General features: G+C 38.8%; 2 protein-coding genes across 3 annotated transcripts; both read right to left on the bottom strand.

Moving 5' to 3' along the window:
* Positions 1–2231: 2231 nt before the first annotated feature.
* On the bottom strand, positions 2232–6572 carry sumo3b (small ubiquitin like modifier 3b). The gene is made up of 4 exons (XM_008299151.1): positions 6461–6572; positions 5094–5222; positions 4880–4951; positions 2232–3478 (listed from the first exon to the last, which is right to left on the bottom strand). Exons 1-4 carry the CDS (start codon positions 6479–6481, stop codon positions 3413–3415), a joined length of 288 nt encoding a protein of 95 aa, XP_008297373.1. The 5' UTR covers positions 6482–6572; the 3' UTR covers positions 2232–3412.
* A 1011-nt stretch (positions 6573–7583) lies between these two features.
* On the bottom strand, positions 7584–12349 carry pttg1ipb (PTTG1 interacting protein b). Of its 2 annotated transcripts, none has more exons than XM_008299150.1 (7): positions 12191–12349; positions 11821–11876; positions 11596–11704; positions 11020–11122; positions 9362–9427; positions 8891–8937; positions 7584–8214 (listed from the first exon to the last, which is right to left on the bottom strand). In XM_008299150.1, exons 1-7 carry the CDS (start codon positions 12291–12293, stop codon positions 8171–8173), a joined length of 528 nt encoding a protein of 175 aa, XP_008297372.1. In that variant the 5' UTR covers positions 12294–12349; the 3' UTR covers positions 7584–8170. The 2 variants fall into 2 exon arrangements, 1 of the variants encoding a protein (XP_008297372.1); XR_520876.1 differs by having other exon boundaries at positions 8170–8214; positions 9347–9427.
* Between the last annotated feature and the right edge of the window lie 2170 nt (positions 12350–14519).

Genomic DNA, 14519 nt, shown 5'->3' with positions numbered 1-14519 from the left:
CAGGCCATAGTAATACATAATAAGAGTAATTTACATGTGCCTGTCAGTTATTGGCAACAACCAGTCACCATATAATGAAACTGTAACTACTTAGGCCATGTTTCATTCACCAAGAGATTTAAAGTTATTACACAATGATGTCTTTCATATACAGTAGCTGGTGTTAGTTATCACTGCCTAAATAAACTAACATGTATTTTTTTTTCTAATGTGAAAATAATTCCCCCTTTTTTTCTCGTACGTGACTGTGTAGCTGGACTCCACCTCTTCTCTTGAATAATAAATAAACGCTCCTTACTCTACAGGCCAGCACATGACCCAAGCAAGACAATGACTAAACATTAAAACAATCACAGTGACACAAAGCGTGTCTCCGTGAAATGCAGAGTCAAACAAATGAGGTTGTGTGCTGAGTCACAAGCGTTCCTGACACGGCTGATGGCAACAGCTCAGCTCTGAAGGAGTTAACGGGACTCTTGGCTGTTATAGTGAAAGTTTTTGTGTGTTTTCTCTGCAGCTTACTCAAGTTTATGATACACGATAAGTAGAAAGGACGTTTGTTTCGTTTTTACTCAGTGCCGTTTCCAGCAATCTCAGATCCAGTTTTCAGAAAGTATGAGGAAGATGTTGAGTATAAAGTAGAAGTGGGCCAGTCGTAGTAGAGGCGGTGACATCCTCCACATACTGGATCCTCACCTTTAAATACAGAGGAGCCCTTTGGCATCAATGAGGAACTGAGTTTGTCACATTTCCTGTCAGGTTGTCGGATATTTATAGCTGCCCTTTTGTTCCTTGTAACTTTAAGATAAGTTTGTTTTGTCCCTGATGTGATGTTTGCCCTCTGACATGGACGAGTTACTTGGTTTGTCCCGTTTCCTCCGGCTTGTCACCTTTGACAGACACCTTTTGTGCTTTTAACCCTGTAGCTTTAAGACAGATTTATGCTCCTGTGTTTCTGACATGGGGCTGTAAGGTGGAGCGGTGGTTAGCACTGTTGCCTCACAGCTAGAAGGTTGCCGGTGAGGACACCCAGGATCTTTCTGTGTGGAGTTTATATGTCCTCCCCGTGCAGCGTGGGTTCTCCGGCTTCCTCCCAAAAAAACATGTTGAAGTTAGTTGGTGATTCTAAATTGTCCGTAGGTGTGAATGCCAGTGTGCTTGTAAGTGTAGCCCTGTGATAGACTGGTGACCTGAGTCAGCTGGGATGGACTCCAGCCCCCCTGTGACCCTAGTGAGGATTAAGCAGTGTTTAGATGATGGATGGATGTTTCTGACATGGTTTTATTGGCGTGACATTTGAACACTGACTGTGGTAACATCCTGTCCTGGATTTATCATCCAGTAGATCAGAAATCTTGTTTAACCAATTATGCAACAGCAACTATACATCTGATTTGACTTAAATATATCTTTTCCCTTCTGTATTTTTTTTCTTCAAAACTTTAATCAGTGCAGTACAGCAGGTCTGCATTTCACCAAACCCAACATGCTGTTTCCTTCCAAGCAACTGTGCATTACACACCAGCGGGCGTCTGGATGTATGGGCGGAGGGGGCACCTTGCAGCTGCATTTCTGAGAGATCTGCGGAAATATGACTGACCTCAGATGTCTCCGCGAGGAAATATAAAATGCAAAAGAGGTGCCAAAAGTGAAGGCAGCACAATCAGACCACTGTGCGAGGAAGCCTCAGGGGGGAGTTCACTTGGCCACTCAATTTAGTAACATCTGTGAAATCAAGTTCTCCTAAATAAGAGGAGGCTCGCCAGCAACAAACGCGTCTTTGTGTTTTAATTAAAGAGCAGGAGAATCCAGCCACTGGAGCGAATGGCGATGCAGATGCAGCGGAGCATCTTCAGCATAATGGTGCCCTCTAATGTATGGTAAGCATACTGCCTGCTGTGGATCAGGCTGCTATTTTAAGCACAATACAAAGCTCCTCAAATCTTTTCCTGGGAGACTATAATTACGTTCTAGGACTTCACATCTGCAGTCAAGGACTTTCCATGAGTTCCCATGATAACACAAACTAGTGGCCAGAATATTTATTTGCACGTCTGGTTTCATGAGATGAAAACCACGGATCAAACCAAGGATACGGAACGACACTCCCGTTGCTGGTCCTCCCTATTTAATAACTTCATGTTCCTTTAAATCTAAGATGTAAATATTTCAAAACATCTGTCTCGTATTCATCTAACAGCAGTTTCGCACAAATGGAAGCCAACATGTGATTCAAGAGGCTGAGTATCAAACTATATTTATTGTATACAGTATAGGGACAACAAATAATGTACAAATAAAAAACAAAACAAAACTGTGGAACATCTGCCAATGTCGCCGTGCAAAATCTAAAATGTTAATTTTTAAAATGCAGGTGGACATTCTTATGCAAGAAAATTTCTACCAACACACAAGCATTAAACAAAGAATAAGTTGAGAATGCTTGGATAGATTTTTTTACAAACTTATTCAAATTGGCAACACAGCATGTATACGTATAGACCGACTGAAATATTGAACCTTAGATGAGGCTGTTTCTGGAGACATTAGGTGTTTTTCTACAGTCCTGAAAAGGTACAAACAAGTCAATTTACATGTTCGGCCCCCTGTTTAATAATATCAACCACTGAGTTACAGCAACCTTTACATCTACATTTTTATATTAACCAAACATTTTTTTATAAAAGAACCATTTCCATGGAAGATTTTTGGTCCAAAAACCTTACCACAGTTTATTAACCATTCAGGTAAATCTGCTTTGAGGGTAACAGTATTGAGGTAAATCATCCATATAGATCTTTCCAAGCACAAGCATTGTTGAAGGTAAATTGGGCATGGACCCCCTCAAAATATATCGAATGGTCCTTTGAAAAGAAAAAAGAAAAAAAAAAACCTACAAGTTACATAAGAAACATGTTGTAATGTCTTTCCCATGTGTAGACAGATAACCACCGTCAGCATCCTGGTTTAAAATCGTTATGCCCGTTGTGACTTTTAATGCTTACAACAATCTGGAAAACTTAAACAAAATAAACATTAAATTGGCATGTAATCCAGCTCATGATTAATGAGACATGCAAGAGGTCATCTCAACATCACAAGACCACGGTGGAGGTTGTTTTTTTTTTTTTCATTACAAACCATATCTGATTTGAGACGTTTCCCTGCCTTGGACAATTTCAGAATCATCCATTAATGTGAATAAAACATGTTTAAAAAGTTACCCTGCATCTCAAAGTCAAGATTTGGCCCGCAATGAAAACCTTTGTTTTGTTGTAAATCGTCGTTACATTTAGCCAAGCACAGTGAAAGAAAAGAGAAAAGAAAATGAAGTGTTAAGGAGAAACAGAAATAAACAAATACAACATGAGAAAAAATGGTGTCGATGTTCTTCCCAGACGCAACATCCCCCTTAAGAATGGACTCCTCCTGTCTGTTGCTGAAATACATCAATAGTGTCCTCATCCTCCATCTCCAGCTGCGATTAAGAAAAATAAAACTCACATTATTCATTCTCAGAGCACAGAAAAAAAAAAAAAAGAAAACAAAACAAATAGCATTTTTTCTGTAATGTTTAGTTTGTGTTCGTTTTAAGCAGGGTTTGTATTAAGTCCTACTAATAGTTTGGGACCAACTGAAATTGTTCCACCTGAAGAGAACTGACAGCTACTGAAAGTACATTTGATTTTTTTTTCTTCCTGCTAGTTTTGCATGTAAAAATCAGCATGACTGCTGGTGTATGTAGGCACATTTCTTAAATGGCTTTGAGTGCTGAATTAAAAAAAGACAAGACATTATATTTCTCAAAGAAGGCAGTCAAAGCATTGTGGGATAAAATAACCAGCAGTAGGATTGAAACAATTAACTTCATATAAAACCTGTTTAACCTTCTTAGACTTGTGTGTTTTAAATACACCGATCCACAAAAAAGCCGATGGAGGTTGACAGATGACATCTAACATGACGACACGAGCATCTGTTTCCTTTATCACCAGTTGCTTCGTTAGCTGAACGTGTGCAAGAGGGGCACAAATGAAAACGGCGACCACAGCCACAGGGGGAGGGTGAAAGATAACTTTTAAGCTCAAGAGTTTAAAAAAATACAAATAAATCTGGCACGTTGTGGGCTCTAAATCAAAGTGGAAGTACATTCGATTTTCCGGTGAGACTGAAATCATCGTACTATTAGATAGTCCCAAACTATCCTCATTCAAACATGACTTATTCATACCATTATTCTACCATATTTGTACCATTTATTTTGTCGTCGATTGGAGCAAGCAGCTGCCTCCGTATACCCAGTGATGTCTTTAATGATGCATTCGCAACCTAACAGGTCAACAGCAGTTACGATGCGGCTACGTGCTGAACTCAAGTTACATCAGAGGTCATAAATTTCTATTTTTAACAAAGTCCATTTCACAGCATTCCAGCGCTCGCAACGGCAAACAACCAGCATGACTGACAGCGAGATGCTGGTCTTCTTACGGCAAGCAGAATGTGTATATTTACAAAATAAGGACAGCTTTACTGTATACATCAACACAATAAAGGAGGACAAACAACAGATGCATGATTGAGGCTGTCACGTAGTATTGTAAGCCACTCAGATATACTACGCACAAGTACATCAACTTTACATGAATCCTACAGTCGAATTTGTTTACTCATGTGGTCTGACAACGTTCACCTTGTGTGGGAGCGAAACAAAGTCATCTGTTAGTTGCGTGTAGTCTGAGTTTTGTAGTTTGAAAAGTTATTTCTAAATTAAGAGCAGAATTAAAGCTGAATGGCCATGTTTAATTCCACTTGGAACATGATGGACTATGCACTCCACAAACACATAAATGTAATCACTACTGTGTCGTGTTTCACCAACCTGTGCAGGTGTGTCTGTTTCATTAATTGGCTGTCCATCGAACCTAAACCTTATCTGACGAATTGACAAACCCTGTAGAAGAACAGAAAAAGAATCCAGTTAACGAGACACAAATTATATACATTAGCTCAAATCAAACACCATCATAATGTTAACAATGAGCTCAAAAGTCCACCATCAGCACAGAGAATGTGTAGCTTCTATTTCAACTTGCCTGTCTTTCGCAGTACGCCTTCATTAGTTTGCTGAGCGGAGTGTGCCTCTTGATTTTGAACTGTACGACCGAGCCATCCTGACCAGCTACCTTGAGGTTAATGTGGTCGTTCTCCGTCTTCACTCCCTCCTGCAACAAATCAGCAGAAGCATCACACATGTGCTGTGCCAAAGAAAAATCAAAATAATTCGTCTGCCAAAGTCTGATTGTGAGCTACATATTCAAGCAGTTTAAATCCATCTACAGCTACTGTTATCTGGATCAGTCCTAACCTGGAAATGCACAGAAGCTTGGCCGCGGTAATCACAAAAGTGTGTTTTTATCAAACTTTAACATTTCTTGTAAATGAATCATCACGACAAAATAACTGTGTGTGGTTAAAGTGTAATATGTCATGACATTTATGTTGAATATAGGCAGAATAAGAGTGATTGTTTCTGATGTTTAGGTTGTATGTGTTTGGTATATCTAATATCCTTCTAAAGACTTTATTTAAATGATTTATGGATGGGTTTTATAGAAGAAATAAGGAAATTATCTGGTTTTTCTAATATCATATGGGCTATTAGCTTTGAAATATCTCTCAATAGTGGAATCAAGTAATTTTTAAGCACCAATAATATTTCTGTCTCATTGTAGGGTCACTTTTTAGCAAGAGGAAACCTGCACTATATGAGCTGAACTGGTCCTTTAAATCTAATCCACCCGGTAAAAACAACTGGATTGATTAAAATCCAGCGCACAGGGCAGGTAACACAGAGCAGAGCCGTGAGGATAATTGCTCCCACGGAAGGCAATCAGTTTTTTGCAGACGATCACTTTTTGGCAGAAGCCCGGTAACCGGTAGTGTAGCATTAATTAGTTAAATACAACAGCAGCTAACTCAAGTTAGCTCCTAAGCAGAGTAATTAGCGCACTGTGGAGGCAGGGTTCTCCATCCAAAACACCTCAAACATACACAGTCCTTTAGGTTCTCCCAGTGGTTAGCTTCGCAAGCTAGTCCAGTGTTAAACTGGCGCAGAAAGCCACAATGGCGCAAATGATAGAAAAACACAAATCATTCATTTCACAGGCAATCTGTGATGCCGACATTAGCCAACACAGTTTAAGTGAAGGGTAAATCGTTGGATAGTGACAGCAGATATCGGTTATCTACAATAAATACAGACATACAACTGTGCGCCTAAAGCCAAAATATCCGCAAATCGTTCCACCTTTGTTTCCGTCTCCCCGCTCAAATGGGGAGCCTGTAGCCTGGGAGCAGGGCTAGCTTAGCACGCCGGGCTAACGTTAACTTGCAACTGACATCATTGGCGCCTAAAGGTGGACACGAACGAGGCGTGCGTCGGTCCAAACGCGGTACTGACCTTTGGCTTTTCTTCAGACATTCTGCGGTGTTCTCAGGTGTTTGTTGGTAACGTGGAGGCAGGCTGTGGATGGTGAAGCGGGTTACCAGCTCCTCCGGCTCTCTCGTTTGGAGGAGGAGCGCGCACCGAAATTTAAAATGTAATTCGACCAAAACGGTCACGTGTTCCACTTTTCCTCGGGGTCGCGGATTCGTGAGCGCGTAAGATAATTTGCGCGCTCCCGCGAGATAGGTCAAACAAAAGGGCCCTTCTGCTGAGCAACCCATTAGTGCAGGCCTCAAAGGCTTTGCATCCAACTAATGAACCAAATAGGTGGTTAATTAATTCACTGCTTGCTTTTATCTTACTATAATAAAAAACTGGTATATTATATGGTCAACTTGATACTCCAGGTCCACATGCAACTCTTGCAAAGTCAAATAATTTTGGGGGTAAGCCTCATAAAATAATACAAATGTTTCATATAGCTACGCCTGTACGCTTGCAGCTATATTCACAAATAGAGGACTTAAAAAAAAACAGGTTTGTGTTCTATGAAGTTACATTTGCAACATACAGCCTTCACTGTATGTTGAAAAAAAACAAAAAATAAATACACTGTCATGTATTAGATGTGACCAGACTGTTTTTAATGACCTGCCCTGTGGACATGCCCTGAAATCCAACTATTCTTAATCAAAGAGTCAGAGTGATGCTGTGGATGTCCCTGGTTTGCACCCTGTAGAGGACTGCAGCATGTCAGAGGTTTGTGTCACTGAAGAACTGGGCCAAAAAGCCATGATGACTAAACAACAAAATAATGTGAGGAACTGAAAGTTTCAGATTCAGGAAGGGTTGCTTCACATGAAGGGTGTGAAACAGCTCGAAAAGTGCTTCCACAATAGCAATGAGGCGGAAACACACTGATGATATTGATTTTAATGTAGGTTTTACCGTTTATTAACTTCTCAATTTCTTGTTTTTATGTGTTTTTCTTCTTTCTATCTGAAAGTGTGAAACTGCCCTCTGTACCTGTGTTTGTGTAGGATGGGGATAACAAATTGTGGAGGATGTGAATTTGGAAATTCAGTTACAATTATAGGCTGAAGTATTTGGTGAAAAAATAAGAAAAAACAAAACTTCGCTTTTTGAAATTGATGATCACTTGTTTTTAATGGCTACAGAAAATTCAGTCGATCCACACGTAGTTTCAGTGCACACATTTCTTTTATCCAACACAGTTATGAAACTAATTCTGATATTTATCAAAAGCTAAAACTGGAAAAAAGTAAAAATTTGTTACATGAACAATTTATATAAAAAAAGAAATACATGTTGATCTTTAGACGTCCATGACAGTAAAATAGTGTGCATTGCAAATGTAGTATAAAAGTGAATCTGCTGGTTATAAAAGAAGCATCAGAAGCACTGTTTGTTCAAAATAAAACTAAATGTTTGCATGTCATGGTGGACAATGTCTTCATCCTGATGTTGTTTTGCGTGTGGACAGAAAACAATGTCGGGTTAAAAGTCCAGTTAAGGCTGAAAAAAATATTAATCCTGAAAACCAAAGAGAGCTGCGTGTTGTCTTAAGTTTTTTTTTTTTTGCAAACACTGTCGCATCGAAATCAATCCAGATAATCACAGTTTATCAGAAGCTATTTGTACGCTGTGTCTCGCTGTTACTGGCATCAATAAGATCATTTGAAGGAACCGTCGCTGAGATTCTTCCTAATGATCGTCCATACGGGCGTACGGATTATCCTTTGCCAGACCTGAAAAGAACAATGGAGAAAAAAAATACTGTCATCAATATCACTGAGAGGAATGTAAATTATTCAGATGAGTTGAAATGTTTGCGTACATTTTGAAATGCGGGTTAAAGGCAAGTAACATAGTTCCAAAATCCAAGTTTATGACGGATCACTGAGGTAAATACAACTACTGGATTTAGCTCTGTTTCCATTACAGTAGTTTTTCTTATATAGATATATTTATATGTTTACAGTATCTGCCTCACAAGCTCTTCTGTGTACTCTGGTAGCCAAGCAACGACATTTCATTGCCAGATTTCCGGTTTTGTTTTTGTGCAATGACAATAAAGAAAGTCTAATTTGAGTTCATCTGTGGTGAACAGTTTAGATTTTAACCAGTAGATGGCACTACTAGATCACGTTTTCCCCCCCATTTGGTTTATTTCTCTCAGTTTATAAAGACCTTTTTTTTTTTAAATGTTGTGCCTTTTTTCTTCAGCCAACATTTCATTATCTTCATCCCATTTTAAGTATCTTATCTGTCCTCAGCTGGTTTTGAGTCACAGTTTCTATTCATTTTGCAGCCGTCTGATCACGGCGCATGTAAACTAAGCATTGTCAAAACAACCCTCTTTTGATATTTCAAATGCACATTTATTAACCCACTCAAACTACACAAACAAGAAATGAGTCTCACCATATTTCTGTCTGATTTCATCATGCCTCAGCTGCATTTCTGTTCTCCTGAGGGGCACAAACAAAAGACAAATTGTTAGACAACAGAGAACACTGGCAGCACTCACGCCTACACTGTTTGAATTATGGCTTGAGGATCAACACAAAGTACCGCTTTGATGTGGCGATAATATCTACCGAAAACCCAATTTTTACTTTTTCGTCAAACAAAAGGCACGCTGCTTTGTATATTTAAATTTCTCTGTAACTGTTCCAGGCCAAAAACGATGCACATTTAATAAAAAATCTCCATAATGAATGAGTGAATTAATGAATGAATAGTGGTAGTGTAGGAGAGACCCTCCCCCAGCCGCCCGCCTCTGTTAGATGATGGGTATTGTTATAGTGACAGTAACAAACTATGAAGGAATTACTTTTTTCTTTTTCTGGGTTTAATTGGCTCTTGTCAGACACCTACTCAACAGCCATTCACCTCGCTTTCTGACGGGCCTTCCTCGCTCGGGTTTGTCGCTCCACTTTAGCGTCTTCCCTCCTGTTCCTACAAAAGGAGGATTTGCATTCGTATCAATATTCATGTTTCCGTCCATAAAATCTTACATTGCAAGAGACAAAGTGAGATGTGAACTGACAGACATTAAATGCAGTTTAATAATCTGGCTCCTCTTCACAAAAAAGGCCTTAGTTACAACCTTCCTCTAAGTGTTTTTATTTTTCCTTTATGTACGCAATTAATGGCACATAACAGACACTGGACTCCCGCTACAGGCAAACATCAAGACCAGCAGATGAAAAAAAGACAAGAAAACGTGGACCATCGTCTTTACAATATCAATGAAATGTTAACAGATGTATGAACTTTACCCTTTGAGGATCATTTGGATCCTAAAGTTGCGAAACAGTTTTGTACAACTTCAGCATAATCCTCTCCAATAAAATCTATGACGGGACTCCAGAGAGACAGAAAAAAAAAAGTGATGTGATATCTTCTAACTAACATTATAAGATTAAGGTGCACAGTAGCATCGGAGAGTTTTCTTATGCCTGTTACATAAAATATAGACGATTAAGCTAAATATGACAATACACAATGGATGACATGATATATATATATATCTTTTCTATGTATCCCCATTCAGAAGCCCATTCTCATATTCTGTTTGCACTTTTCTCTTTTTATGTGTGCTTCATGCTTGTGTTTGCACTATTTCTTATATGTACATTTTTCTGTCTAGTATATTTGTATCTCTGTGTGTAATGATGCTGACAACAATCTGAATTTCTCCACTGTGAGATAAATAAAGGCACATCTTATCTTATCTTATGACACTTTCTTACCAATTCCAATCCAATTTTTTTTTACCAATTTCTACACAGAGCTACATTAACTGCACTCACACCAACATTCACTGTCATATATTAATCATGCAAAATGGAGTATTTATGTATATTCTTCAACTGAATTTTGTGTGATTTGTAAGTGCTGCCTACTCGTTTACTCATCTACGTAATTGTTTTCTAATGATGATAAGTAATTGTAGTTTTAAGGTCATGATTGTCTGCTGCTGACAGTGCTGATATTACTGAAGGAGAACAGTTTCAGATAAACGCAGCTGATTGCTTTTCTGTTCCGCTGACAGATTTGGGGAAGAAGTGAGTCAGACCAGGGCGCGGTGACCTTCCTTATATTCAAGATACTGAGTTTAAAAAGAAACTTCCAATTAGTAAAAAACTGAAAAGTGTGTCTTTGATTAGCCAGTAGTCTTTTAAAGTTGGATTTCATAGTGCTGCTTTAAGAAAGATCATTTGTCACCTGGATGTCAAGTGTGCTCCAATACAATATTAGAAAAAATCTGAATATTTTCTGCTGATGGAAAATGTTTATCCCACGTCCTCAGCATGTTGCTTATCTTCTAACACTGACGTTATTATTCAATGTTTAAGATGCCGGAGTCCATCCTCCTAATAGAAAGAGCAAAGATACTGCCACAAATTCTGGCAGGCTTCTGGAGATAGCGGTATCAGCCTAGCCTGACAGAATAACAACCCATTGTGTCCCTCCTCCTCCTCCTCCTGCTGCTCCCATGCTGAACCAGATTTCACAGCCAGCACTCAGTGTGACTTAATGCTCACCCGATTCGTTCACACTTGCAGCAGCAGAAGCAGCAAACCAGAATGGCGATGATGATGATACCGGCCAGCACCGACATGGTGATGATCAATATCTGGAAGTTGACTGGGAATCAAAGGCGGAGACACAGAGAAATGGTTAAAAATATTCAACTAATCGTTAGTTTCAGATGCACCAATGGCACTGGAAATTACACAGAGGGATGGCTGTCCCCTTTAGTGAACTACTTGGTGGTTGGAATTCTGGTTTACTGAGAAATATCACTCATTTAGAGGTTGAAAATGCAAGAATATTATCAAGTTTTAGGCTTATGACTAAACTATGGCTTTCTGTTTGTTAGGAATGCCTTAAAACTAATGATTCCTTTAAAATAATTTGATTTGTTTGACCTCTAAAGTGGAGATAAATGTGAAACTCACAATCTCAAACTAAGACAATCACCACAACTGAGAAGCTGTCACTACAGAATAAACTAATTGATTATGATACCAGCTGCAACTTCATTTTTACTCCACATTCATCTCACATACCAACACATGCTGGGTTTGGCTTTAGCGGTTATTGTTCTCCAGTCTTACCCCAGCACAGCCCCCATCGTGCATCATTCAGCGGACAGACACTGTTGGGGGGCAGGATGTTCCTCACCGGGTAGTCGACGCATTGCTCGGTCGGTATGCACCACAGACACTGCAACAAATACAGCCCAGAAGTTCTTATCTTTGGTATTTATGGCAGCACATCACTAAGAACACTGAGCTGAACAGCTGCAGTAAGTGAATTCTGTTGCACTGCTGGAGACTCACTGTGACATTCTGCAGGCATTCAGAGCAACTGGTGTTGGATCTGGCAGCACAAGGTACTGAAAACAAACAAGAGTGAAGAAGAAATGAAGTAATGCAATCTTGAGGAAAAGTTTGCCCACAGTCATTAGAGATGCTCACAACAACAACAGAGCTGACAGTGAGTGACAAGGACAAGAGAGAAACTAAAGTCTGTTTACTGGGAACACAACAAAAGTCTATTTAGGAAACAAACAGGCGAGACGCGAGTGATTCTCTGTGCCTCTGTAATTACAGTAAATCCATTTGGCTGATGTCATGTGACAGCCTCCTGATCGGACTCAAAACTCAGCAGCTAAAAGAAAAGAAAAGAAAAGAAAAGCAGAAGTCTCACCCGGAGCCGGAGCAGGAGTGGTGGACTGCGCCTCTGTAGCGACGATAACAGCGCACAAGATGAGGGCAAAAACAGAGACGATAAATGTGGAAACTCTGGACATGGTGACACGAGTGAAAGCCCCACGGCTGCGTGGAGGAGAAGTTTGTAATGAGACCGAGTGAAGGCTGGACCTTTGGGTTACGAGGGGTGACGTCAGGAGCTCCTGACGCCGGAGTCATGAGAAAGCTGCAGAGTGAGACATCTTCATGACAATCATCTGTTAGTACTGACAGAAAATAAAGATAAAGGAAATACACTGATGGACGGCGACAGATCAATGCACTTATCTTCACTTTATAACATTCTAAACGCACATGTTTGCTCCACCAGTTGATTGGTATTCACGAGTTGATTCATATTAACCTCTTAAGACCTGGCGTCCACATGGACATCACATCTTGGGTTATATGACCACGGTAGTTAATTGTTTTTACTTGTTTATAATAATAATAATAATAATAATAATAATAATAATAACAATAATAAACAATTATTTAAAAGCAATTACCTTATTATTATTATTATTATTATTATCATCATTATTATTATTATTATTATTATTATGTTATTTATTTGTATTTTGATTTTTTAAAATAATTTTTATATTTTTTTACAAATCTATTTTTAATTTCCTTTTTGTTTCTCTTTGCTATTTGATCTGATCAAATAGATAAAGATAAAAAAAAAAAAATCATATCAAACAAGAGCTCTATTCTTAAGAGGTTAATAACACACACAAAAAAACAATCAGCAAATAAATAATGATCACTCACTCACTCATGACACCCAGCAGTAACTCAGTCTCCACCTTTCCTATGTGAAATGTCACTTTTTTTTTTATTTCTTTGTTCTAGAAACATTCTGAGAAAGTTCTGGCAAGTTCAAGTATTGCTTATTAGTTATTTTTTTAGTTCCCTGAATGTTCTTCATAAAGGCAGGATAAAGTTCTCTAAAGACTTTTCCTAAAACATTTGCTGAATGTTGCATTGAGAACATCCTTAGGAATGTTTCATGGAAGAGTTGTTGCCTCAACAACATCCCCAAAACATCGTCAGAATATTCCAGGCAAAATGTCCTAATTGGCTGATGCACTTGTATCAGCAAAAGTCTTTATCACCATTTATAAATGCCTGTTGCTATGTCATGTGTGTGTTAACACCTGCAAGCACTTTACATGTACCCACCGTGGACTGGTTGGAAATGGAGTGTACAATATAGTACATATTCTGTAATGTTGTCTTACATGCTATGAAGTCATTTTTGTATAATGTCCGTTCGTGCTTTTGTGCCACTTTACTGACTACATATACAAGCTAGAATTAGTTGATTTCTTCTTAATTTTCTCCGTATTAATTAAACAGTTTGAAGAAACAAGAAGTATGACATTATAAGGCAGTAACAGGAAGACTTTTGGAACATTTCTGTAACAACTTCTTCACTTTCATCAACAAATTATTGCAGAAATCCTGGATTATTGGCTGTATGTCACCTAACAGATGACTGTTGCTGACTGCTTGCTGGAAATAAAGAAAGAAACCTGAAAACTTTATCAACATTATTTGTTCGAATCTAATGTTAGTTGCTTTTTGCACAGGGGTGTTTGTAGTTTTGTTGCATGCTGTGTGGATCATAAGCGAACACCAAACTGCATCTATCAATGATGTTTAGAGGCTGTAACTGTTGCATGATGTGACCTCGGACACAGTAAAGCACTCTGTAGGTGTAAAGTAAGGAGTAGCACAACTTATATTAATTTCATCATCTATTTTGTTGCTCTTCTATTATCCACAAAAAAGAAGAGAGTCACTGGAAGTACATACGAGCAGCTTTGGGGTTTCAACCAGCATTGCTTTTAACTGTCTCATTATGATGCATTTTGTTGTTGGTAAACTGTCTTCAGACGGACTTACTGCACTGTACGTGATAGAAGAAGAGACAACAACAGCGTTTGAAATACAATAATTTATTAAAGCATCTTTAAACTCTGATACAAAACATTTTTATGATTTTTTTCTTCTTCAAAACAATCAGAAATCTCAGAAATACAGTCATCATCAATAATGGCAAGATCAGTCTCTGGTTTGGCCGCCGGCAGCTGACCAGAGCGCCCAAGTGAGTAATGATTGGAGAGCAATGGAAGACAGTGATGTAATGTGAGGTAAATACTAAGCTCATTATGCTGAGATCATATTATTATCGTGGACTATACTGTAGGTTGGTTGGCATAGGTTGGGTTCCTTTGGGTTCATTTACAAAATCGGCGGGTTAGTGGGACAATAACAGGAAC

Source organism: Stegastes partitus, unplaced genomic scaffold, assembly GCF_000690725.1.
Source record: "Stegastes partitus isolate 25-593 unplaced genomic scaffold, Stegastes_partitus-1.0.2 Scaffold1383, whole genome shotgun sequence".
Taxonomy (NCBI): Eukaryota; Metazoa; Chordata; class Actinopteri; family Pomacentridae; genus Stegastes; species Stegastes partitus.
Note: the sequence above shows the minus strand (reverse complement) of the source record. Positions and strands in the feature narration are given on the sequence as shown.

What these genes read in the sequence shown, in the direction of transcription:
- sumo3b (XM_008299151.1), bottom strand. Translation starts at nt 6,481, where the DNA reads ATGTCTGAAGAAAAGCCAAAG. An exon ending in TGTCTGAAGAAAAGCCAAAG is followed by an intron (nt 5,223 to 6,460) that starts GTCAGTACCGCG and finishes GATTTGTTGCAG; the next exon opens with GAGGGAGTGAAGACGGAGAA. An exon ending in AGGCGTACTGCGAAAGACAG is followed by an intron (nt 4,952 to 5,093) that starts GCAAGTTGAAAT and finishes GTTCTTCTACAG; the next exon opens with GGTTTGTCAATTCGTCAGAT.
- pttg1ipb (XM_008299150.1), bottom strand. Translation starts at nt 12,293, where the DNA reads ATGTCCAGAGTTTCCACATTTATCGTCTCTGTTTTTGCCCTCATCTTG. An exon ending in ACGATGGGGGCTGTGCTGGG is followed by an intron (nt 11,123 to 11,595) that starts GTAAGACTGGAG and finishes TTTGATTCCCAG; the next exon opens with TCAACTTCCAGATATTGATC. An exon ending in TGAAATCAGACAGAAATATG is followed by an intron (nt 8,215 to 8,890) that starts GTGAGACTCATT and finishes TGTTCTTTTCAG; the next exon opens with GTCTGGCAAAGGATAATCCG.